The sequence below is a fragment of the Heliangelus exortis genome, chromosome 7, assembly GCF_036169615.1.
Source record: "Heliangelus exortis chromosome 7, bHelExo1.hap1, whole genome shotgun sequence".
Taxonomy (NCBI): domain Eukaryota; kingdom Metazoa; phylum Chordata; class Aves; order Apodiformes; family Trochilidae; genus Heliangelus; species Heliangelus exortis.
This window is the reverse complement of record NC_092428.1, coordinates 28,195,385-28,220,216: the sequence shown is the minus strand read 5'-3', so window position 1 is coordinate 28,220,216 and position 24,832 is coordinate 28,195,385. Positions and strand designations below refer to the sequence as shown.

General features: G+C 39.2%; 1 protein-coding gene across 2 annotated transcripts in view; it reads left to right on the top strand.

Annotated features, from left to right (window-relative positions):
* Positions 1 to 24,832, top strand: part of HSPA12A (heat shock protein family A (Hsp70) member 12A) — a 56,926-nt gene that overhangs the window by 13,973 nt on the left and 18,121 nt on the right. Inside the window, exons 2-6 of one of the 2 annotated variants that reach the window (XM_071749502.1) lie at positions 355 to 440; positions 2,249 to 2,376; positions 8,443 to 8,629; positions 9,525 to 9,629; positions 12,299 to 12,415. In XM_071749502.1, the coding sequence (XP_071605603.1) occupies positions 355 to 440; positions 2,249 to 2,376; positions 8,443 to 8,629; positions 9,525 to 9,629; positions 12,299 to 12,415 (623 nt within the window). The remainder of the gene's footprint in view (positions 1 to 354; positions 441 to 2,248; positions 2,377 to 8,442; positions 8,630 to 9,524; positions 9,630 to 12,298; positions 12,416 to 24,832) is intronic. The other variant, XM_071749503.1, reaches the window with a different exon arrangement.

Here is a 24,832-nt window from a genome sequence, read left to right as displayed (position 1 = left end):
TGTGTTTAGTTTCTGCATTGACACTTAGGCCATTACTGTGAGTGTGCAAAGTTCAGAATGCTTGGATCATCTATTAATTCTGAATAATTTGAGAAGAGTTTTAAAATTATATATGGTAATGTAATAGGCAAAAGAATGAAAATTAGTTATGAAGGTCAGACAAACATTTTAGAACCAAAACTGCAGTCCTTATGTCTTTAGCATATTGTAAGGGCAAAAAAAATGTATTTTACATGGAATCTGTCAAGTTTACTTTATTTTAGCAGATTTGTTACAACAGGAAAATAGTGCAGCAGCATGCAAAGGGCCTGTCCTACTCATCCTGCCTACTAAAGATTTGTTCTTTCCTTTCAGATGCAGTTTCCACATCTGCTTACTCATCACCAGCCAAAAGTTTGGGAGACCCTGGAATAACTCCACTGTCCCCATCACATATTGTGGTAAGAAATGCACTCTTAGCATAAAATGCATGTTGACATTCCTTTATCCTGCTGCTTTACTGGCTGTAATTATTTTAGGAAGCTGTCATTGCCCCATGTGCAATGCCTTCTAAGCTGTCCATAGTCTTAAGGAAGGTTTTGGTCACATTGGAGTTGGAGACACAGTTCTCATTCATTTCATCCAGGTCTTGGTTTTGCTTTTTTTTTTTTTTTTTTTTGTCTGCTTGCTTAGGTAATAGATTTGCTTCTGTGTATTTTTATATCAAAGTTGGGAGCTTCATCATCCTGAGGGTTCCCAGGTCTGTCACTGTCTTTTGTCACTGGATTTGTTCAGGCAGCCCCTGAAGTCTCATTCTGGTCAGAAACATAGATGTGATATTCAACAATAAAATACAAATTCCCAGACAAAAAAATCTTCATGAGAGAGAGAGCCTTGGAATAGGACTGTTTCTGTTTCTTAAGGAAAAAAAGCTTCTTTTAAGCTTTCAGAATAAAGCAAATGACCCATAAAGGCAGTGTGTTTTAATCTCATGCATGTCATGTTCATTTTGTTGAAAAATTCCCATTAAAACTAAGTCCCAACTATTTTTAAGACCACCTGCATCACCTGTAACACAGCATATGCACAGTGTGTTTCTTGATAATGCAAGGGATCGTGCTGAGGACAAACTGCTACCCTTGTCAGAGCTCTTTCTTAGATTTCTGAATCAAGTTCAGAGTTTTGTCACATTTCTCTTCAGGATTTCCAGATTACTCTTGTATTAATTTTTGCTTTTATTCCCTTTTTTTTTTTTCATGTAGTCTAGAGCTTCCTTCTTTTATTTCAGTCACTGATGTGTTGATACCGTCTTCCAGTTAAATTTGCTTCTTCAACTCTTTGAGGAAGACATAAATAACATTATTCTTGTTGAAAATATTTATTAAGAAAACACAAACGAGGTTTTAGTTATTTGAGCCCAAACCTTATTACTCTCATTTCTCCATTTCTGTAGCCTGTTACTGAAAAATTCAGGAGCACTATAGAAAGGTGCTGGAAGTAGAAGGCATGGAGGTAGTTGGAGATATGTGAGGAAGGTTGTAGTGTTCCTTGTGCCATAAGGATGTTTGGCTGTTCCTCTGTAAAAGATAATTAAAGGTGCTTCAAAGTGTTATTGAGAGTACAGGCTGAGCAGCAGTGGTGGATGCAGAGGTGACCTGTACAGCAATGGGTCAGCAGGGCTGTTCCATGATGGTTTTTCCTTCATATAGGATTTATGTTAGGTGACAGCACACTGGGGAGTGGCACAGCCCCTCATTTGTTCATGTTGTGCTTTGTATCACATCACTATGATTTGGGCCATAACCATTTCACCTTGTAGTTAATGTTCCCACACTGCCCTTGGCTGAGATGTTCAGGGATTTGGGGATTATAGGTAAAGACAAGGAGAAGGATTAAAATGCACTACAAGCAGCTGAGCAGCTTCCTACATTCTAACACAGGCAGGAGGAGATAATTCATGTAGTGTTTACAAAATAAGTGTTCTGTAAATTCCTCATAAAAATGATAGTGGGGCATAAACTTATTGCTATATATTGTATATATTGCTAATATATTGAGTTGTATATCGAATTGTATATTGAATTTCCACTCTCATTGCAACGTGGAGCTTTCTGGTATCAACTTTGGTCACAAATGGGGTCTCGGGGCAGTCTTTATTTCTGCTGAAGAGCTATGCACGTCTCAGAGAGCAGAAATCCTAAAGGGTAAGACAGGTTACAGATATTCTCATGAGTGACTCGGTGTCTGTTTTGCTTCTGCTACTGAACAGAAGGACTCGGATGCAGATGATGCTGTAGAACAGATATTTCTTGTTGTTGTGGCTATTGATTTTGGCACCACATCCAGTGGCTACGCCTACAGCTTCACCAAGGAGCCAGAATGTATCCATGTAATGAGGTAAGGGCTGCAATGCAGCATTCACTTTTCTGTTGGGATAACATGGATTGTCTGCATTAGCTGTAGATGTGCAGGAACCTGAATAGTCCACATTTCTGTGTTGTTGCCACAGTGGACACCTTTCTTATGGTTATGTTTTTGGTTGCATCTGATTTTATTCTAGTTTGCTTTAGTAACCAATGTGGATGCATCCTCTCGCTATTCTTTTTCTGAGTTAACTTGTGGAGTTGTGTAAAAGGAGGGATAAGTGAGGAATTTTTCAGGGAGCACTGATAGTTATTGCTAGGATGCCCTTACCTGAGAGATTGAGAGAAGCTCCACATTTATTAAGAGTTATGGTATTTCCCTGGAGCCACCTATCCCCTCCAATCCTGCTTCTATACAGGTGCCTGTCCAACTTTTAAATTACTTGTTTTAATTACAGACTCTGTTAGTTCCTCTGGCTGATTTAAGCTTTTTAGCATTAAATTTGAATCAGATCTCTGATAATGAACCAGGCATGAATGTGAAAATTAAGGTTTGATGTGAAATCTATCCTGTACCATTATGTTTGCAAGGGACAGACCGTAGGTGCTGTTGTGTAGGGTTTTTAAAATTTTTTTGTTTCTTGATTAAATCAAAATAATATTAATCTATGCATATAAATCTAATCCAATATAAATGCAAAAACTATAACTTCATGTACTTGAAAGGATTGGAAATAACAACAACAAAACCAACTACTATTATCATTATTACTACTTAAAATGGCTAAAGACCAAAATATCAGTAATATCAGAGATAAAAAAGATGTGTATGAAGATCTTAGCCATAGAAGTTCTTAACAGAGCTTCTGTTATAGCAGTAGATCATGGACTATTTTAGCACTGTAATACTGAGGACAAAAGGGAAAAAAAGACTTAACTTGCTGTCCAGTGTAACATACTGTGGTTTTTCTAAGCAAAGATGCTTGCTGAATCTTGCTCTCTAAATCTCAGCAGACAGCATTGATTTTGCAGTCCCCCTGCATGGTTGATTTGTATGTGATTGTGAAGTATTGCAGAGATCTAATGCAGCTGGGTGATGGGAAATAGTGTCTAAAGGGAGGTAAATTTTGGGATGGCATTGGGCCCCCCAGTTGCAAAGTCAGCTGCCATTTCCAGAATGGAAAAAAAGCCTTCTCTGCATCCCATCCACCTCTTATTAGTTTTTAATTTATTATTTTAATAAATAATAATTTTAATGTATTATTAAATGATGTAGGAAGCTGCATGGGGCATGAAGTCCAAGGGCTGCTGGCTTATCCCAGGGTACAGGGGTGTGGGGTTGAAGCCCATCAATTCCTGTTCTCTTTTGACAGCAAACAATTAACCATATTTCTTAAAGAAGCTGGATAAATATGATAAAATGAGGGGAGACATCTCTGAAGTCCTGTCTGAGCAAGTCTAAATCCCATGTACTGTGTTGGTCCTATGGATTCTGTAGAGATTTTATTATGTGAAATCACTGCTGTTTCTAGGGATGTCCTTTAAGCACTTTGGACTCAAAAAGTTACCTTTGGACCTGGTTTTGCTTTTGGGTTCACACTGTACTGCAGTGATTACAGAGTAGGTTCTCCTCCTGGGGTACCATGCTTCCTGCTGGAGAGCACTGAGACATTGAAATCCAGGGCCATGTGGCCAGCTGAGAGTTTATTCCAAATCTCAATTGACATTTTATGGTTCATAACACCACATTTTGTTTCTTAACCAATAATGATAATGTCATTGTGGTTTTAGACCTGTGTAGATATATTGTACAAGATACTGATATAAATTTAAGTAAATTAATTCATATATTTCCAACCAGAAGGGAGGAGCAAATTTTTTGGGGGGGAAATATATTTAGATTTCTAACCAGTATTTCAATGAAAAATATTGTAATACCAAAAATTATTTTTATTATAAAAAAATACTGTTAGAGAAGGATTTTTTGAAAATACAACTGAAAAGGATTTGTTTGAAAATACAACTGAAAATTGATGTAATAATTATATATACACTGATACATATTTATATATGTACTTATGTATAAATATGTATAAAATATATTTCAAAGCATGGTATATGTATCAAAATAAGGCTTCAGTAGCTCAGAAGGTATTAAGTTCAAACTCTGTGTATAATGAGGCATCCATGTACCATAATGTACAAATATTTCAGCAGAGTAAATGTGACTTCCTGCCCTTACTCATGAATGTTAAATTAAAATAAAGCATACTCATGATGCATGCTCCTCTTTGCTTCCTAACATTTTTTCTACCTTCCCTCTTCAGTGTTGATCCTTTCCAGACATTTAGTTTTCTGACTGCATTTTAACAAAGCTGCTTTTCTGTAAATGTCTCAGTGATGGGTTTATTTAGAAGGTTTTGCTTTGGAAAAGAGCAAACCCAGAGGGCTTTAGAACCAAGTTCGATTGTAGTATCAGCAAAGTTGTGATTTTAGTTGTGTAGTAGACAAACTAAGTCATGTTTTTGAGTGTGTGTATTTGTTTGCAGTAGTTAAAACATCAGATTTACTGTTTTATCCATTTTAAATGGTCCTTCACACCTGTTAACTCTTACTAGCTGACCACAGCTTCTGTAGAGATAGTTGTGGTTACCTTTAAGCTCTTGTTGCAGAGTAGTAGTAGATGTTACAAGTGCTATTTTTTTGCATATCTTGAGACTGAGTGAATGCAGATGAAGAGCCCAGCCCAGCAGGGCAGTGCCTGAGCTGTAATGGAAGGGATTTGGGTGCTGTGGTACAAGCTGATGTTGCCTTTGAAGGGAATTCATGAGATCTGACACAGTTCTGAAAAACTCCTGTTGATTTATGTGCACTTACCTGAAACTATAAATGTTTTGGCTGCTGGTTAAATAGCAGCAATCTGAAGGTGAATGTTTTGCAGGTGGAATAAAACGCCTGTGATTACAAAACAACATGCAGCCTGTCTTTGGAAGGAGGGAGAAAGTGGTCTTTTTGCAGTGTAACTTTACTTCAACCTTCAGAATTTTCCTTTTCCATCTCTTCCCTGTTGGATTGTAATTTTTGGCAGACACATCCCTGTCTTTATTCTGCAGACACAGTCCTAGAGCAGCATTTGGCTGAGTTTTGATGACCACTCTGCTTGGTTTCCTTGACTGTTTTGTTGCAGGTCTGGATTAAATTCTCATCACTCTGCACCATCCCTCTCTTTGCTCTGTCTGGCAGCCAGGTCCGTGTGTAAGGAAGGGCATTTCTCTAACCTTAGTATAACCTTGTGATCTTTTTCCACACTGTCTTTTCTCTTGTCTCTCTTTTCACTTTTAATACAGTCAGATCCTCTGTGGACAAATGGATCTATGCTGCTCTGATGGGCTACTGCACTTTATATCACTCTAGAACTGGTCTCATGTCTGAATTTAGGCAGAAATATACCTTGAGTAGATCTTTAGCTCTGACCCTGAGTTGAAAAAATATCCCCCACATGTGTTTAGGGTACTGCTGGCTTGTATTATGCTATTCTTACCATCATTTGTAATATTGGAACCCTAAAAAAACCTGCAATTGAAAATGTTGAAATCCCAGCCCTGCTGACAGAAGTGTCCATAAACTGGAGTGATGCCAGGGCTCAACCTGAGGAGTGTCACAGTCAGGAGTTACCACCCACTTGCCTTTGTGTGGCAGATGCAGATGCTGCTCACCAGAAAAGATGCCACACAAGAATATCTTTCAAGCTCTGATTGCAGATGGGGAAGTTGGACCTCACATTCTGTTTCTTTATCGCTCTTTCCGTGAATGAGCTGTAATACAGGTTGAGAACTTGAGAACTTTAGAACTTGCTGAGCAATTACCATGTCTTGTTTCTGTCAGGAAGTGATGCCATCAATTCTCTAGGTGGCTTGCAAGTTTCAGCCCATAGCACTGAGCATCAATTTATCTTCATTTAAACTGCACCTTAAGCGTACTGAATCCGGAAGGAGAAAATGTGCCCACTGTAGAGAAAAATAAAGAAGTATTGTTATTAACAGCATCCTATTTATGGAATTTCCTACCTATGACTCAGAATGAATCATTAATGATCCCAAGTGAAAGTGATATCAGTCTGTCTCCTCTCTTCTTGCAGCGGATGTGTAGGATGTAAAGTTCTGGTGAAATAGGCAGTGCTTTCTGTTCTTGGGCTCTGGGATCCCAGCTTCTTCACACTGGACCCATATGTTTGCTCTAGCACTTACTCAAAGGTTTTGGAGTTGACCATGGACATCTCTAGCAGCAGGTTAGAAGAAATGACCTGGAACAGAGTCCTTGCATGTTGATGATAGCTCAGGGGCTGAGCAGCAAGAGTAGAAAGGTTTAGAAGAGTTTCTCCAAGTGGCTGAAGGTAGAAAACATTCCACTTATCATCATCATGCTCTTTCTGCTTCTAGAGCAGTGCAATTGCCCTCTACACTCAAGTAAATTTATAGATACAGGATTCCCTGCCATTGCTGATGCAGAAGAGGTCAGATTTTATTCTCTTTGGTGTAGCTGAATGATCTGAAGGGCTCCCAGCACTTCAGGAGATCTTGTTCCTTTGCTAAGTATAAACCCCTTGGACTGCAGTTTTCCATTTCAGTTGTCTGCCTTGGTCTGGACTTCAATTAATTCTCAGTTGGTTCAACTGTTTCTGAGAGTGAAATGGAAAAGAAAACTTTTTTTTCTCCATACTTTTCCCATGTCACATAAGGAAGTAGCACAGAACAAGGCAATGTTTTGGTGCCTCGGAGCAAGGACTTCAGCAGTAGTAGATTATGAAAGTGTGTTTTGCTATCTTTAGAAAAAGTAATCAACATGTGGTTTAATAATGAATGCAGCTGCCCACGTGGTCGTAGCTTGGCTCCTGCTGGAGCTGCATTATCATTATGTCTGACAGCATAAAGGAGATTTTCCGCTGATGCCTTTTTAAGCAAATGTATGTGTATGTTTCCCATGCTGAAACCACTTGCATATGGGGCAAGGAGGAACAGTAATGCAGATTTCTTGTTCTTATGTTTGTTTGGGGTTTTTTTGTGATGGACAAGAGAGAAGACAGTGCTCACAGCCATCGCTCTGCTACAACTTTACACTGCCTGACCTCGTTGTCCTGCCATGCCTCCTCTCCAGTTCCTCCTGCATTTAATGGTGGTTCCTCTATTCGGTGTTCTTGCTTATTTCCTTATTTCTGTGAAAGAAGCCTTGAGTTGCTTTCACCTTAATACCTTTGTATGTCTTGGTGCTTCCTGAAGATACCTTCACAATCTTGATAGGAAAGTTTTATTCACTGTTTTAATGGATGGTGGTGAGAAAAATGCCTATAAGATAGTTGGGGGGTTGGGAAGTCTGCCTTCTTTTTGACAGAATAAAATTTTCACAGCATTTTGGGCATTTAAAACAAAATCCATCAACTTCAGGTGGGTAGGAAGTACAGTGAGGAGACCTCAACATCTGCAGATGTGTATTGAGTGCCAAGTGCCCAGGAATTTAAGCATATGAAGAGGTGTTGGTTGAACTGCTTTGTCTTGCTTCAGAGAGCATTCTGTGTCAGAAGAGGGGATATAACTGACTTCTCTGCACTGGTGTTCAGCTGATTTAAACAGGTTCTTAATTCAAAATGGGGTAAAATATCCTGTACGATTAAATATTCCTGGAGTCTGACAGTTGTGTAAGACATTTTGAGCATTTGGTTTTTCATTCATTGTGCTTACTTGATTTTTTTCTTTTCATTAAAATATTTATTAAATATTTATGTTGAGTTTTAAAATGTAATACTGTTTCCTTGTTAATTGTGTGCAGCTTACTTCAGGGAACTCGTATTATAAAAAACAGAGTATTAATATGTCCTCAGAAGTCATACAACTAACTGTGAAATTCATTGAACTGACTGAAATTAAAATTCCAGCCCTGTTTTCTTGGATGTGAATAAACACACTTGGTTTTGGTATTACAAGGCCTGTATCTTAGAAGGTGAAAGTGGTGTGTGCAATCTGTCACCAGGTTTGGTTTTCTTGTGGTCTGCTGTTTTTGCTGCTGCCAACTCTTACTTACTGAAGCTGTTTCATTTGCTGGACAGACGATGGGAAGGTGGAGACCCTGGTGTATCCAACCAGAAGACACCCACAACCATCCTCCTGACACCAGAGAGGAAGTTTCATAGCTTTGGGTATGCAGCAAGAGATTTCTACCATGACTTGGATCCCACCGAATCAAAGCACTGGTTGTACTTTGAAAAGTTTAAGATGAAGCTGCATACTACCAGTGTAAGTAATAACCAGTTCACTTGGGTAATTCTGCATCTGCTACTCAAATTATCTTCCTGTGGACAGAACTAGAGTTTTGCCTAAATTGTCAACTGGATGTCAAGCAGCTCTGTTTCTAAAAATAGAGAGCAAATAAAATAAATTAAACTCTTCCGTTAACGTTGTGATTAATTTTGCTTTTCACTTAATTTGGCAAGTATATTTTGCCAGCCTTTCTTTCTAGATCTTAGAAGCTCAATGTCTGTTTTACTTAGATCTTCGTTCCTAATTTTCCTGAGTTGAAAAACGCATAGTTCTTTAGGGAGGATGCATGAAGTTGGTTTGTTTTATAAATATACTCAGAAAGCAGAAATGGAATACAAGAGCCATATTGAACTCTAGTTCAGAGGAGCAAATTTACCCAGTTTATTGTCAAAACTGCAAGTGCAAACCATGTTGTTAATTTGACATTATTCCTACAGATTACATTTAAGTTGTTGGTGAGATGTGGGACTTGGCCTGTCCTTTCTGTATTATTAAGGTGTTTTGTGTGTTGGTGGGAAGCCAAAGATCTGTGCTTTTAACTTCTAACTTGGATTAAATACCTTGCATATGCAGCTTTGTTGCGATCAATTACAGATTAATCTATTGTAATTACCTAATATTTAGTCCATATTCCCTTTTCTGCCTGCAGTAGACATGGTAGGTGTTTAAAAACAAAGTCTAAAATAAGCAGCAAATGTCATGCTCCAGGAAATTCAAGTGATGAGTTAGATCCTCTTCAGAACAATTTTGTCGCTTTTTCCTAACCAGGTGGATAATGAAGAATTCCCTTTCCTCGAGCAGTGGGAACTAATTTCATGTTTATCTTTTACTTTTAATAACTTCTGTTTGTTTTTTTTTTTCTTTCATGTAGAATCTTACCATGGAAACAGACCTGACAGCTGCAAATGGCAAAAAAGTCAAAGCACTTGAGATATTTGCTTACGCTCTGCAGTTCTTTAAGGAGCAGGCATTAAAGGTAGAGTAATGCTTCCTTATCTAGATTGTCTGTATTTATAACTGGTATAAATGTGAGCTTAACACTTCTAACCTTGCCAAGCTTTGACCTCAGTAATGTTTGATGTAAACAGAGCAAGGCAGCTGTAGAAACTCCAGGCAGGCTTTGGGCTCCAGAGAGCTCACAATAGCCTGAAGTGATTTCCCCTTGCACAGGGGAAGCTTGATTCAATAATAATAAATGTATCACTGCCATGCAGAGTTCTGAATATCTTCTTACCATCTTTAATATTTTCTACTCCTGTTTTTTCTCTTGAAAAAACATTGATTTGAAAATTTAGAAGTGCAGGAGCTGAACTTGTGTAATTAAATTTGAGAGGGTGCCCTATCCTTGTCCCCTGTGCTTCTGCTGCTGAGACAATGGAATTTCTGTGTTCATGCAAGGATCTCCCTCATGGTAAAGAGTTGACATTGTGAAATGCAGCAGGGTGAGCATCTCCTGATGTCTCCTGACCCAACCTGACTTCATTGTCTTTATGGAATAAGCAAAGGGAAGTCTCACATTTGAAGTCTCTAATTTGGATTAATTTTTTAATAGAAAAATCGTTAGGAGTTCATCTACAATTTGGTGGCTTGAATATCACTGCAAGTCTGTATGAAGATGACCTGTTCAGGTGTGCAAACCTAGTGTGGAAATGGTGTAATGAAGCCACTGCAATGATCTGCACAGGGCACTTGATTGCAGAGAGGTTCAGTAAGTTGGCCCACGTGGGATTCTGCACTAGCACAGATTTATAGTCCCCATTATCCAAGCCAACTTAACTACCTGTGCACAACACTCCTTTATTCAGTTTTACACAGCTAAGCACATGCCAAAGAGCCATGATTAGGCTATGGGATTTTGGACCTGTGCTGACCCTTTGCGAGGCTGAATTTCATATTGTTGTGCTGTTATCTGGCAGCCCAGATACTCAACACACATTCATGCAGGAAACTTAACATTAGGGAGAACAAAAAAAAGGCAGACATCAGTGAGGGTTTAATTTGTAAATTCATGCTGTGTTCTGATGGACTGCCTCCATTTATGTTGCTTTTTTTGCTTTTTCTTTCCCTTACTGTGGCTTGTGTTGCTAAGGAAATTGCATTTTATTTCCCATTTCCCATCTGAAATGTTACAACACTCATTTCTTGTAATATTCTTTTCAGTCACAAGTTTGGGGTTTTTGGATGGGGTTTTTTTTGTTTGTTTGGTTGATTTTTTTATTATTATTTTTTATTCTCCAGTAAAAGACATGATCACAGTGAACAGTTTTGGAGATTTAAAATCTTATGTAAACAGCAAAATTTGACTCGAGTACACACTGGCTTCAAATGCACCACTGTAGCATCAATGTAAGCATAGCAGTAGCTGGGTCAGATCAGTTGGCATCAAGCAAGTATTGTTTAAAATAGCCTTGTTAAAAAAAATTACTTTCGTTTTTGAATGGGTTTAATTTATTTGCTGGGAGATCTCGGTCTATTCTTTAGGGCTACAGAGAGAAATAATCCTATCATTGAAACTGAAAATCCTCATCTTGTCAAAGCCTGTATTTAACTATATTTTGGGGTTGATGGTGGAGTCACAAACCTGACCATAGTCTGAGGAAATTTGCAGTGAATAGGAATGTTGTAGGGTGCAATCCCATGTATTTGCTGTGCTGCCTGGTCAGGGCTACATCCCTTGTTGAAGTTAGTAAATAAATAACTGTGATTTGTGAATTCCTGCTGAAACTAATCAGGCAGGCAATGTAAATGAAGTGCTGCTTAGGACTATGATCTGTCTGTTCCTAGTGACCTGTGCAGTATAAAGCTGCTACTTTCCTGCTGTGGATTTTTGAACTGCAGCATAGCAAAGCAAACACAACACCTTGGCACAGCACATGCAGAAACATTTTTTTTACATTCTAAAGGCCCGTTGTTCACCTCTCTGAACCTTCCCCTGTTTGGAGGGAAATCTGGATAGGACATATGGTAGGGACATTTGACTTGGAAACTTTCCCAAAACATGTCAGTGTATCACCTAATTTGCAAATGCAATACAGGCTTTCCTCTTTTTAAGGGAAAAAAAAAGGACAATAGAAGAACTAAATTAGTCTTGAATGTTTGCTTGAAGCAAAATTTTCAAGGAGCAATCAGTCTTTTTTTTTTTTATGGCTTAACTTCCCCTTGTTAACTGAGCTGTGAAAATCTGATTTAAAAGTAAATGATGTATAAAGAAGTCATTGAAAAATCCAGGTTGTAAAACATAATGTTCAGCAGTGATACCTCAAATATTTTTCTGCATATTAATCAAGATACAAGTGTGAATTTTTCAAGCTAACAGTAAATAATCCCATTCTGTGACTAAGAGTGTACATACACGTTCTGTGATATTCATCAGTGCATGAGCTGCTTTTGGAAAAACATAAATTCTTTTCTTTATGTGAAGCAGTAAACTTTTGGGTAGGCCTCCTTGACAAGGCATCAACCCAAATCCCAGCTTTTGGCACAGTAGAGCACTCTTTGAGAGGTTAACACTAATTCTGATTTGTAGCATCAATGTAAATGCTAAAAATTGAAAAGAAAAACTTACTGGAGCCAGCAGAAAATAATGTTTTCTTATATATTTGACACCCATCATTTTACATTCACCTCTCTTTTCCTTTTACATAGGAACTCAGTGACCAAGGAGGCTCAGATTTTGAGAACACTGAAGTCAGATGGGTCATTACAGTGCCTGCTATTTGGAAGCAACCTGCAAAGCAGTTTATGAGACAAGCTGCCTACAAGGTAAAATTATAGGCTGAGTGTAGAAATGCTCCTTTAAAGCCCTAGTTGATAGGCTAAATGATAAACTGTATTTGGGATAATTAGCTCTAAAGAAACTGTATAAAATGGTTTAGAAAAGAGTCAGATTAGCAGCATTGAAAGAGAGATTAACATTACTAGGCAGTAGCTTTAAGTCATATTTATTCACCTCTTAAATACCTTTTTTTTTTCTGTTTACTTGTATATATTGCTGTCCCTCAGTGCAGACTGATATTTTAGTTGTCTTGTATGCTGTATTCCTCCTGAATTCAGTGTGTGTGGAACAGATGCACTTTTGAGTTTCAAGAGAAATCTGATTTTAAAATACTGGACACAGTCTTGTTTTGTTATTTTCATTAGGTTATCACAGACTTTCAAAGTTTAAAAAAAAAAAAAAAAAAAAAAAGCAAAACAAACAAACCAAAACCAGCAGAAGAGGAGAAAAAGCAAAAGAGCCTCCTCAGTGGGACTTTTTTCCTGGTTCCCTTTTTCCCACAGTAGGAATGAGAGGGTTGTGAACCTGATAGTCTGGATATAAAATTAAATTGAAATGTTATTTTCACCAGTTAGAGGTTTATCTGCATTGAACTCCCAATATCTGCCCTTTCCATCTCCACGTCCATTATCTCAAATTCAGTTGGTGTCTTTGTTGCACGTGTTGTACCCATTCTTCTTTTCATCAGAATTCTTTATTTTTCGTTCTGTTTTATTTCCTTTTGGTCAGAGACTTGCATAACCTCTTGGCAGCTGCAATACACAGTGTGTAAAAAAAAACATCTAGCAGTAGTAAGCAGTGTGCAGAGTGCTCCTGGGAAGCATCCAGATTTTTCTAACTCTGTTTCTAATGTTGAGCAACGTTTTTCTTAACAGTCTGTGTTGTGGGATTGCTAAAGATAGTGCCAGAAGCAAAACACTCTTAAAGTTCTGATGGAAGGCCACGGTTGTAGGTAAATCTGAAAAACTAGAGACCCATTTGTTCTCTCTTTGTATATTGTTGTCTGCCTGCTGTCTGTGTGCATGTGTGCTCGTGAACCCGGGAGCTGTGTAAGGAGCAGGGAAGGCAAATGTAGATCTCTTGGCATTTCTCTTTTGTGGCACAATGGAATGGTGTTAAATAGTGTCTGTGTCTGTGGTTGTGTCTGTGGTTGTGTACTTTTATTGGCAAGCTTGATGAATAGCAAGGCCTGACAAGACTTTTAACTGGGGGTGTGTGATCAGTTGCAAGAAGACAGAGGTGTTTAGGGAAAAAATTTGTGTTTACCTGACACACGGTTGGGTTTTTAATTTATTTTTAATATTTTTTTAATTAAGAAAAGTTAAAAGTTCTGCATTGCCATTCAGTCTTTCAGATTCTGGTTGCTGGATCCAACATATCCCTCAAACCAGTATGTCCAAATGGATCAGAAGTTGCAGCCCTTGTTGGTAGCAACTGGAACATGTGAGCATCATACTGAGAGCTTGCTGTCCTAGGAATAATCAGGCTATTGAGTACAGAAAAATGTGAAAAGGCAGGGGTAGAAACTTTGTTACTGGAAGCACACTGAGTTAATATCACTAGTGTAAGCTGGGAGTTATCTAGTGGGTATGAGCTCTGGAAATCTTGAGCAATCTGTGGCAAGTGAAGTAGCTCTAAGAGAACAAAAATATTAATAGCTTCAGTTATTGGATCACAACATAAAACCAGGCCTTTCTGAAATGGTTAAGTAGTTGTCTAGGCAAAGCTTAAAAATACCTGGAATTAATCAAGTCAAGTAGGAAGTGTTGTAGGTCTGCTCCTGCTTCCAGCATCCACCAGATTTTGTCTAGCCGGCAGTCTCAGTGCAATGCTGACATCCTCTCATCTCTGTCTTGCCTTTAACAAAACATTTCTAACCTGCAACTCTTCAGCTGCCCATGGGCTCCCTCCAAGCTCCCTCCCAGCTGCTGTGCTGCTTTCCCATTTGAATGAGTAATCTGGGTGTTCCCTTCAGCTCTCTTCCTCTCTGTGTCCATCCAGCCTATCAACATTCTGCTAATTCTGTCTGCATGACAGAATTTCCTGTCTCCACATACTGCTGAGCTTTCATCAAAGCTGACTTTGGATCTCAGTTACTGCAGCATCATCTCCTTGGCTTTAACTCCTGTAATCTGGCCTGTTTTGTATCTTCAGAACATTACCACTAAAGGGTTTTGTAGCCTCATATTTGACAGGAAATCAGCCTACATTTGACTCCTTCATCTGTGTCATCTTAGACATAAACTGCATGTTCTGGACATGAACATCTGTAATGTTAACTCATTTTCCTCCTCTGAACATCCTGCTCATCATGGCTTTTTGCTGCTACCCTGCCTGCCCCATGTGTATTCATCTATGGTGCTCTTGGTTTCCTTAACTCTTTATACTTGAGTTGTTACGTCTTTGAAGCAGGTTTTTGCTTATTTATTCTCTTTTGTCTTGTCCTCTGGGGCCTTCTGAGGGACTAAGTCTAGTAGGCAGTAGATTTGCATATCTTCATAGCTTCACTTTGCTAAATCAAAACTCTTTTCTTCCTGAATAACAGTTCACAGACAATTCTTCCTATCCATCAGGCCTAATTTCTGTGTGTCCAGAAGTAGTTCTAAAGATCTGTGACACTTACTGGGATCTGATCACACTTGGAGAGAGCTCTGTGGCAAGAACAGAGTTTCATCTTGGGATGACCAGCTTTGGCTTAAGTTTTCTTTCCCAAATTCTTTGCTTTGGTGTAGTTCTGTGAGAAGTGCTATGTTTACCTGTCTGAGGAAGAATCCCATTCTCATGAGGAACTCTTACTGTGCGTAATGAATTCAAATTGCTGATGTGTTTTCTTATTTTGGAGCCCTTGGCAGAGTGGTACAGTTGGACAGGATGTGGGAAGGCTTCATCCTGCTCCTGGGTGGATCCTCACAGAGGCAGCCAAATGCTGAGCCCTGAGCCTTAGGTTTAGACCCCAATATGAAAAGGTGGCTTAGGTGACACTTAGCCACTTTCTGCTTCTGAACACAGCCTGACACTCACAGCCTCATCAGAATGGTATGTGGGTCCCTCCTCTGTGTCACCTGAGTTTGTACTGACACAAGAAAATTCTCTGTTTTTACAGTCTTCTATTATTGATAAATAGTAATAATAAAGCATGCATCCACTAACAAGAAAGTGAAAGTAAAAGTATTCAAGACCATCTGTGTAGAAATCTGCTGAATCTGGGTGGGTTTTAAGAGTTGGTTCAGTCCCAACACCACTTTGCTGACTTAATACATTACGCTGAGCACTACTTTAAATCCCCAAATCCAAATGAAGTTCAGGCACTGTAGATTGTTTATTGGAGAAGCACAGGATCCAGTATTCTTGGCAGAGTGGTTCTTTTTTAGCAGAGGCATTTTCCAGCTTATCTTTCAGTACAAATTCTTTGGGCACAGTAAGTGCAGAGTACAACCTGCACAGTACAATTCCTTGAAGATGTAAGGTTTTCAGGGAGAGTTAAGTCTAAGAGGAGTATATGAATGCAGAAGTTATAAAATAAGAAAGTAAACTATGTGCTATGGTCTAGAGATATTGAGGGTTCTTTTAATACAAACTGTTGGTTTTGAAATGGAGTTTTAGAGCTCTGAAGTGGATTTATTGTTCAATTGCAAATAAAACAATTTGCATGGTAAGCTTGTGTAAATAAACAGAGAGGCAGTGTAGATTTTAGGATTAAGCCTGTGAGCCTGGAATTCCAAAGGCTTTCCTTAACAGCTCCTATTCTGAGTATTTGTTAATGTTTTCACATCAGTTTCATGGTAGAGTGCACATGATGAAAGTTATTTAACACATTTTTTTCCAGGGCTACATTACATTACATTGATCAGTATTGCTCTGTAGGAAACCTCTGCAGAAAAGGAAACACCACTGGTGAATTACTCATGTGACAGCACATAAAATCTCTTCCTAGGAGAAACACGATGCAAAGTGTGTTTGATTTTTAAAAGTAAGACTAGAAAAATTTAACCAGAGTGATATCTGTGAAGATGAGCCACATTTACTCCTTTGTTAAGTATCTTTGGTACATAGAACACACACAACTGAAATTTATGTCTATTGACAGTGTAGCAGATTTCTGCTCTAAACTACATGAAAAAGCAATGATATTCAGGCAAGAGCAGCACTGGGAGGTTGGTGATTTCTTTAAAGCAGTACTTGTTAGTGGAGACAGATGAGGCAGAAGTATGTTAAGGCATCAACCATCCTGATTATTTGTACCTTCTGGGGGTCTCTTGAGTCCATGCTTTCACTTCTGTGATATTAAGATCTTTTAAATCATAAGAATTAAAATACTTATTAAGTGATCTGACTCTGCATCTTGTAGCAATGTTTAGGGAAGGATAACTAACTGAGGAGGGAAGGTTACAGAGTGGGAACTCGGCACAAGAAGAAATGTGCTGGTTGAGGTTGATTTACAGATTTTAATTACCCAGCTTGGTTCACATGAACGCAGAGGCAGTTGACAAAGCCATCTCCTAATCCAGTTCTATACATTGCTATTTGTCCACTTCCATGGCACGAGTCAGAATATTTGGGTGTTTTCCTTTTATTTCATCAAGCAAGCAAATGAGGAGGCTTTCCTAGCATTCTAGGTCAGAGTAGATGGATAGGTAGATGGATCTGTCTCTGTCTTACAAAGCTGTGAAATGTATTTCTTGAGATCTCTGGAATTCCCTGAAAGAGCACTGGGACAAATAGAAATAGCAAAACAAATCAGAATCTTCTTTCTGCCTGTCAGAATGACAGTGCCAGTGGGGTTTTCTGTCCAGAAGAAGCAAGTTAGTTTTGAAGGCTTTAAAGTAGAATCAGGAGGAGTGGGGAAAGTGATAGCAGTTGACTGCATTGCAGACAAGGTCTAAAAGGAGTGGATAGGGTTGTTTGTAATAAGGTCATAAAAAGGGCAGTGAAAGAGGATAATAGAGCAGGCTAAAAGACATCTTAGGTGCCAGTATCCAATTACAGAGAAAAGAAGTACAAGCTGAAAGTGAAACTGTAGTGAGAAACACTAAGGCAAAACCAGAAAGGCCAAGGTACAAAATGATGCAACTAATAGAAAATGGCAAGCAAGAGAGAAATATAATAACAGAAAAGAGCAAGATTGCTCTCAGTCAGGGCTGCTTGTGGATCTTCAGTAAAATCAGCCTGAGCCACAAGGACCTACAACAAGGGTATTTTGAAACAAAGGGAAGAACATGAGGCACCAGGAGAATCCATAAATAGAGAGCTGGGCTTTGCTGTTGTGGTAACTGGTGCATGCCCCTGGTACAAAAAAGCATTTCTAGAATAATACAACATGAAAAATTGAACAGCTTATACGAATTTAATGGCTTCATTTTTCTAATGCACGCTAGTCATAAAACTTGCAAATAATGTCCTTCTGCACCTCGGGGGATATAATGTAATGCAGCAAAAAGTTCCTGGTAACATCACTTGGGGCTAAGCTTTCATTTACTGCACAAATCTGATCTTTGGGAAGAGTCACTTGGGAGTGAGGGGCAGCAACAACACCGTGTGGAAATGTGGACTCAATGCTTTGTGGTCCCATTTACCATCACCCTGTCAAGAACCATGACCTTGTCTTTAGCATGTTGCTGTTCAGCAATATGTGAGTACACTTTATTAATGCTAATTTGGATTTATTTGTGGTCTTAATACTTGTAATAATTTTTGAGGAATGAAAGGGTGGGGGTCCCACAAAGTAAGCAGTTTGGAGATTTTGTGTAGCCCATAGCACAATGAAAATAGTCAGTAATTTCAGATTCTTATGGCTGCTCCTTACTTTGAAAGGAATCCAAGATTCTTCTGCTTAGAAAATTGTTCCTATGTATCTGGGACTACTTCTGGGACCAAAATGGGATGGACTAGATGTGATCTCCTAATTAAGGTCTGATGCAATTATTGGTAGTCTTTTTGGTTGCACAAATATAACAAGTTTTTTTACTCTCTCATAATTTTAGGAGTTTCAAAGGTTTGTGTTATAACTTACATTAGTATATTTTATTGTTGTGTTTTTTTTTTTTTAAACAAAATCCTGAAGACCTGATGTGTATGGGTTTTAATAATACAATCAAACACTGCTTGCAGTCCCAAAGAATTTTGAGATGAGGTTGAAAATATAAAAATAGATGATTAAAATAATGTATAAAATATAACAACAGAAAAGCACTGGTGAAGCAATCTGTACTCTTAGCTGGGTAACAGCAACCCCTGGAAAAATAAATTGTCAGTCTGGCCATGCTTAGCAAGGGCATTTATCTCAGTAAGACAGCCTAGCCATCTATAACAAATTGGTTGATCTAACCAGTGACCACAGAAAAGCAGCAGACCTGACTGTAGACAGTGCAACTTCTAAAATTTATTATTCAGAGTGTGCTGAAAGGAAAAGTCACACTACATTACGGTTCCAGGTGCCACATTTATCTTCTTGCTTCTCAGAATGGGATAAAACCATAGTTTCTAAACAGCCTTAAAAAAAAAACCTCCCTTAAGAGGGAACGTTGTTTCAGGCTGTTCTTTATTTCCTATCATAAGAATAGCTTTACTGATAGCTAAATAAAGGAAATATCAAAAGGATTCTGCTTTGGCCAAACCAGGTTGTTATGTGGCATGATGAGGTGTATGGATAGACAGCTTGGTTATTCAGAGTCCAAGTACCCCCATCCCAACAAACATCAGGAACAGCTCCACTGTAAACCTGAGCTGGACACTCAGAAAGTGATGTGTTGGCTTCAGTGGATTGGTTCACAAAGTTTGGTTTCACTGACTTCTTAAAAGTTGCATAGGAAGCTTGGAGCAGAGCAGAACATAGAAGAATTGAGCTTCAAGTCCAGGTCTGCTATTTGTATTCTCATGCTTTTAAACGCAAGATTTTTTTTTTTTCTCTATAACCAAATACAGGCAAATTAAGTCACTAGGACTTGAACTTCCCTGTGACAAAACACTGGACTGAAACAGGTTTTTGTTTTGGTACAAATTCTATTAGTGTTGTAAAGTTCTGCATCCTTGGCGCATTAAACTAATTGCTTTCCCTTTACTGAATCAATTTTTAAAGTGACTGATGGATGGTGTTTAAGGCTAAAGGACTGCTGAAGAGTGTTCTTTATATTCTAGATTTGAAGAACAGCTTTTAGATTAAAAAAAAAAAAAAAAAAAGGAACCTGTGACAAATGCTCCCTTTTGTTCGTAAGACAATTAAATAAAAGTTCAAATTTCAAACATGACCATGCTCTGTAGGGAAACCTGTGAGGCCCTGAATAACTGCAGGCTTGTTCCAGTGAGTCTGGTCCTGCTGTCATAATGGTATGATGAGCTCACTCTCTCTGACACAGGATTTGACATGGCATTCACCAAGACAAGCAATGGGAAAGTGTGTATGGAGGTCTTTTGACTTCTGGAAAAGATTCCTACCAGCAGTTCTGGTCTTTTTCAGTGTCCCTGCACCATTTCAGAATCTTGGAAGTGTTCACTGGAAGCACTTAATGGAGCTCATCTGCTCTGACCTTCCATTTGAGCAGGGTTATTGCCTACCTCATGCTTTGTTTAGTCAAGTTTTAAATGTCTCCAAGGATGAAGCTGCCTCTCTGGGCAGCTTTTCCAAGCTGCCTCACCTTCCTTGTGGAAAGGGTTTTTTGTGATACCCAATTTGAACTCCACAAGCTGCAACGTGTGGCTGCTGCCCCTCGTTACAGGGGCAAGGCTGAGAAAAGTTGTGTTCTGACTTCTTCATAAATACCTCCCAGCTATCTGTCAGCTTGCTCCTTGGCCACCTCCTCACCAGTCTAAACAAACCCAGCTGCCTTAGTCTCTCTTTACAGAACATCTTCTCCAGCAGCTCTCCTTGGACCCTCTCCACTTATCTCCAGGTCTCTCTTGAACTGAGAGGTGCATAAATGTTCACTTTGGAACCTTATTCATTTTAGGAGTTGTTCTGTAGCTGTGCCTCAGGGGAATCAGCAGTCACAAATACTGCCCTGTTATTTCCCAGTGTAAGTTCTCTAATAGAAGGCTGTGATTCTAGTGGTTTCTTTGGAATTAACAGTAATAATAATAGTTTACACAATCATTACATAGTTTCATTCCAGCTTTTTGAAGTTGGTATCCAAGAGTTCCTTCTACTGTAAAACTGTCTTAATTATAAATAAAATGCTAATCTAAACCTCTGTCCCTTCAATGTGCATGTTCAAGATCATGCACAGACTCTTTAAGAGGCAGAAGAGTGGAATCAATGTATATATTATCTGATGAAGTTCACCACACCAGCTCTATAGGTGCAAGTGTGAGGTATTTTACTGTCATCTAGTCTGATTTCTTTCAGGTTAGAGGATTTCACCTAAAAACTCACTTTATGGGAGTTCACAGCATGTGAGTTCTACCTTGGAAATGTGAGCAGCAGTAAGTTCAGCCTACGTGAAGGCTGTGGGAAGGCTGTGAATTTTCTGTGGGCTTGTTGCTTTGTATGAAAATCTGGTATAGGCAAGTCCTGGGAATTCAAAAAGCACTGCCAAGCCTACACTGGGGTATTTTAAAAGCAAGGGGAAAGGATAGAAATACATAGTAACAGTATCTACTTCATCATGGCAGAAGGGAAGATATTTGGGTTCTCAAAGGGAGGTCTCAGAATAATCTAAGGACAATTTTAAGGCTGATTTTTAAGGGGTTCATTCTTCTATGACTTTCATGTTAATCACTTGTGCTAATGCAAAATGAATAAAAAAAATATTTCAGGGAACTCTTCCAGTTTTGTGCTCCCTCCGTTATACCAACAGGTTTTCCATTTTTCATCTTTCATAATTTATATTTCCCTCACCTGCAAAATGAAGTTGCTACAATTTTACCAGAGCCTGAGATTTCATGTATGCTCTCAGGCAGTTTTCTCACAGAGAGATGAGAATCTTTGTCCTGTCACTTCACTGTACAGATGGGGAAGCTGGCACTGAAGGAATTCTGCAGCTGTGATAATTATCCACTATGTTCTCACTTGTAAAAAGCAGAATATTATCAGTGGCACCTGATCAGAAGAGGAGAAAAGGACAGCCAGTGCCACAAGCCTAATTTTAGCTCAACAGGCAACAGCAGTGTAGTGACAATGTAGGCTTTTATGTGGATTTGTGATGTATGTGCACCTATGTATAACAAATGTTATTTAAAAGACAGCAAAAAGCTCTTGGTTCTGTGAAGCAAAAGTGCCTCAATGACATCGTAGGTGTCAGATCTCTGCAGCATCAACCACTACTCGAGCACTGTATTGACAAGATTTAAAAAAGAAAGGAAGAAAGAAGTTAATTACCAGTTTTCATCCAGGCTCTTCAATCCTGAGGGTGAATTTTCTGAAGGAGGGGAGCACCCTGCAGCTCTTCCTCCTGCCTTTGGCACACCCAGCCTCTTCACTGTAGTCTCCAAGGGGAATCTGGGTGCTTTTGAGAATCCTGTTTGTTTTGTGGCTGTTGAGCAATTTTAAGAATCAGTCTTTGAACTGCTAAGTGGGCTGAGCTCAATGGGCTGCCTGGCCTCACTCTGCTGTATTTATTTGTGATACTTGGTGTACAGCAGTACTCCTCATCACTGCCTAGCACCAAAGCATCAGAGGATGTGGTGTCCTGGGGAGTCTCAAACATTTCTGTGAAGGCTTCTTAAGTCTCAAGGCTGAAGATCAGTAAAACTCCTTGCCCTGTGCTTTTCGTAGCCCCACTCCCTGCCAACCCAGCTCCCCTTTATGTGCCTCTTTGTGATAATGCTGAGAGTCTTTTCCCATGTTGCTCATCTTCTTTCCTGGCATGCTCTGCCTCTGTAATTAGATCTCAGTCGTTTATTTGTGACATCCCAGTTTGATGCCACAAAACTGGAGAAAGTGCTAGCTAGTGAAAGAGGAGGGGGATTAGAGAAGAGCTCACTTACTAAGGCACTAAGTGGATGGTGTTATCATGAATCCTTTAACACAATGAAGTGATTAGTTTAAACAGTGTAAATTTCACAAGGCCCTTAATTTCCAACTGCTGTTTTGTGTTGCTTTAATTCAGCCACACAGTACTTTCTTCGTGCAGGCTCTGCTGTGCTTAACTTGCAATCATGGCTTTCCTATTGTTACTAATTATAAGAAATATCTTGGAAAATAGAAAAATGTTGATGTAATTAACAGCTCTTGCTTTTTTTTGGCTGAATGTTGTTGCCCTACAGAGCTTAATTTCTGAATAAACCCCGTTATCTTTATGGTGCTATTTCATAGAATCTAGCTTTTAGATTTTATCTCTGGTGCCTACAGATGTGGTTTTAGTGGTAAAACAAATCAAGAAGTTTCTTCCTACCACCCAGAAGAATGGATCTCCGTTCATCTGGTCTCCAGTGCTGCTTCAGAAGGGATTGGAGGAGTAGGTGGAGGTGGCAGAGTTGGGTGCCCAGGGCTGTGCTGGAGCTTCTGGTGGGCTCCATGTCACATGCAGAAATTGGCACTTGGTGTTTGGTGAATATTGGCATTTAACTGGGACAATGACCTGCAGTTCTGGGGTTGTGGAGTGAATTCCCACCTCATTGTGACTTCTGCACAGTATTAGCCAAGGCTTTTAGTGTCTGTGCCTGGTTTTTCCAACTAATGGGGGTTGTTCTTCTCTTGCACGTATTTATTTATTTGTTTAGTCTGTTAGTGCTACATTTTTGTATCTGGAAATGTCTTAATCTTAATTGTGAATGCCTTGCCTATGGAACTGACAGAGTGCTGAATTAGGTCTTGGGTGACTACATGGTTTATCAAAGCAGTCAATTAGAGTTCATTCAATCAAACCTCATTTTTAGTTTGTTTCTCTTTCTGAAAGATTGAATTCAACTGCTGGGAAAGTAATATAGTATATTACTCTATACTTAGTTCAGAAAATATTTGCTTTAGTGGCTTTCAGTGCATAAAGGACAAAGGTACCAGTGTGTGTGTTTTATGGACAGGTAATCTGAGCTAGGAAGGAGCAGAGAGTCAGCCAGGATAATCTCACTGGTTAGTAGTGCAACAGAAAGTAAAATAAACTTATCTTATTCAGAAAAAATGCACTTTTAAAAATTTGTGAGTATATGTTAGAATAATTTACTTTTGCCATAACCTTAAAAGTGACGTAGTAAATGTTATTAAGTGGGTGAAAAATAGGCCTCCATCAGAGTACTTTTTCTTGTTTGTGGAGCTGGCCTGACCTACTCTCTGGACCCAAGAGGAACTGGGAGGTCAGTGTGGCCTCTCTGCTTTTGTAGTGGTGAAGACCACCAGGCTGCAAGTTAATGTCAGCATTAGGACTGAAGTGAGCCCAGTTGCAGTTTGTTCTGGTCCTGAGTGGTGGAACAGCAGTGCCCTGGGACCAGCTCACAGACCTGCTTTACTGGGTGAAAATCAGGGGCTCAAGCTACATAGAGTATGCTCCTATAATGCTGTGTTTGAGGCTATATAGATGTAATACTTAAAAAAAGAAAATAGGTAAAATAGAGACTAGGTTTTAAAAAATAGCATCTTCTAATCTGTAGTAATGATGATTTGGTGTATGGAATGAGTGAATATTGTTTAGTTCTCTGGCAGCACTCAGACTGAGCTTCAGTCCAGTTTGCTAATGATGAATTAGCAATGATGACACTGCACAGCTGATGCTGTTCAGGGAGTCAGGAATGGGCTTGTGGTCAGCTGTGGCTTTTCTCTAATGACACATCTCTGGCTATAAAAGCAGAGCTTAGTTTGCCAGGTTGAGAATTCACCTGTGATTGGATGGTTAAGTTATTTTTGAGGCTTTGAAGCCTCAGGTTTGCTGGTGAGGTTGTATCTTGGCCAGTGAACAGCAATGCACTGGCACCAGCTCACAGACCCAGAGTGAGTGAAAATCTGGGAGTTCCTTTGTCAAAGCCTGAAATCCTAGTGCTCAGGCAGCTGAGCAAAATAATTTTGGGGCAGTCTTCTAAAGCAGTTCTTCTTGTAGTGATCTTTGTTTCTTCCAGCTCTATAAGCTCGGCAATGTCCTGCAAATAAATTCATTTTTAAGAACCTTTTGCTGCCCAAATAATTTCTGCAATTCCATGATGGGTTTTCCACACCTGTGTTTTGGGGAAAACTACTGTCTGCTTCTCTCATGTTTCCTAAGTGATAACTGTGTTGTGATGCTACTGAGGATAATGGGAGAAAGAAAATTTCCTTAGCAGACTTGAGTCAAGACCTGGCTCTCTTATGAAGTCTGCTATAAGCTGCCCTGGGCAAAACCAATGTGCTGCATCTGTCTCACTGCCAGGATGGTCTGGATAATGTTGAATACTGAGACATCATTTTTTTGTTTACTTAATAAGAGTAATTTTTGGGCAGCAGCAGGTGAGGGCATGAAGGTGAGACAGATAGGAAGGAACGAATGTAAAATATAGAAAATTCCCAG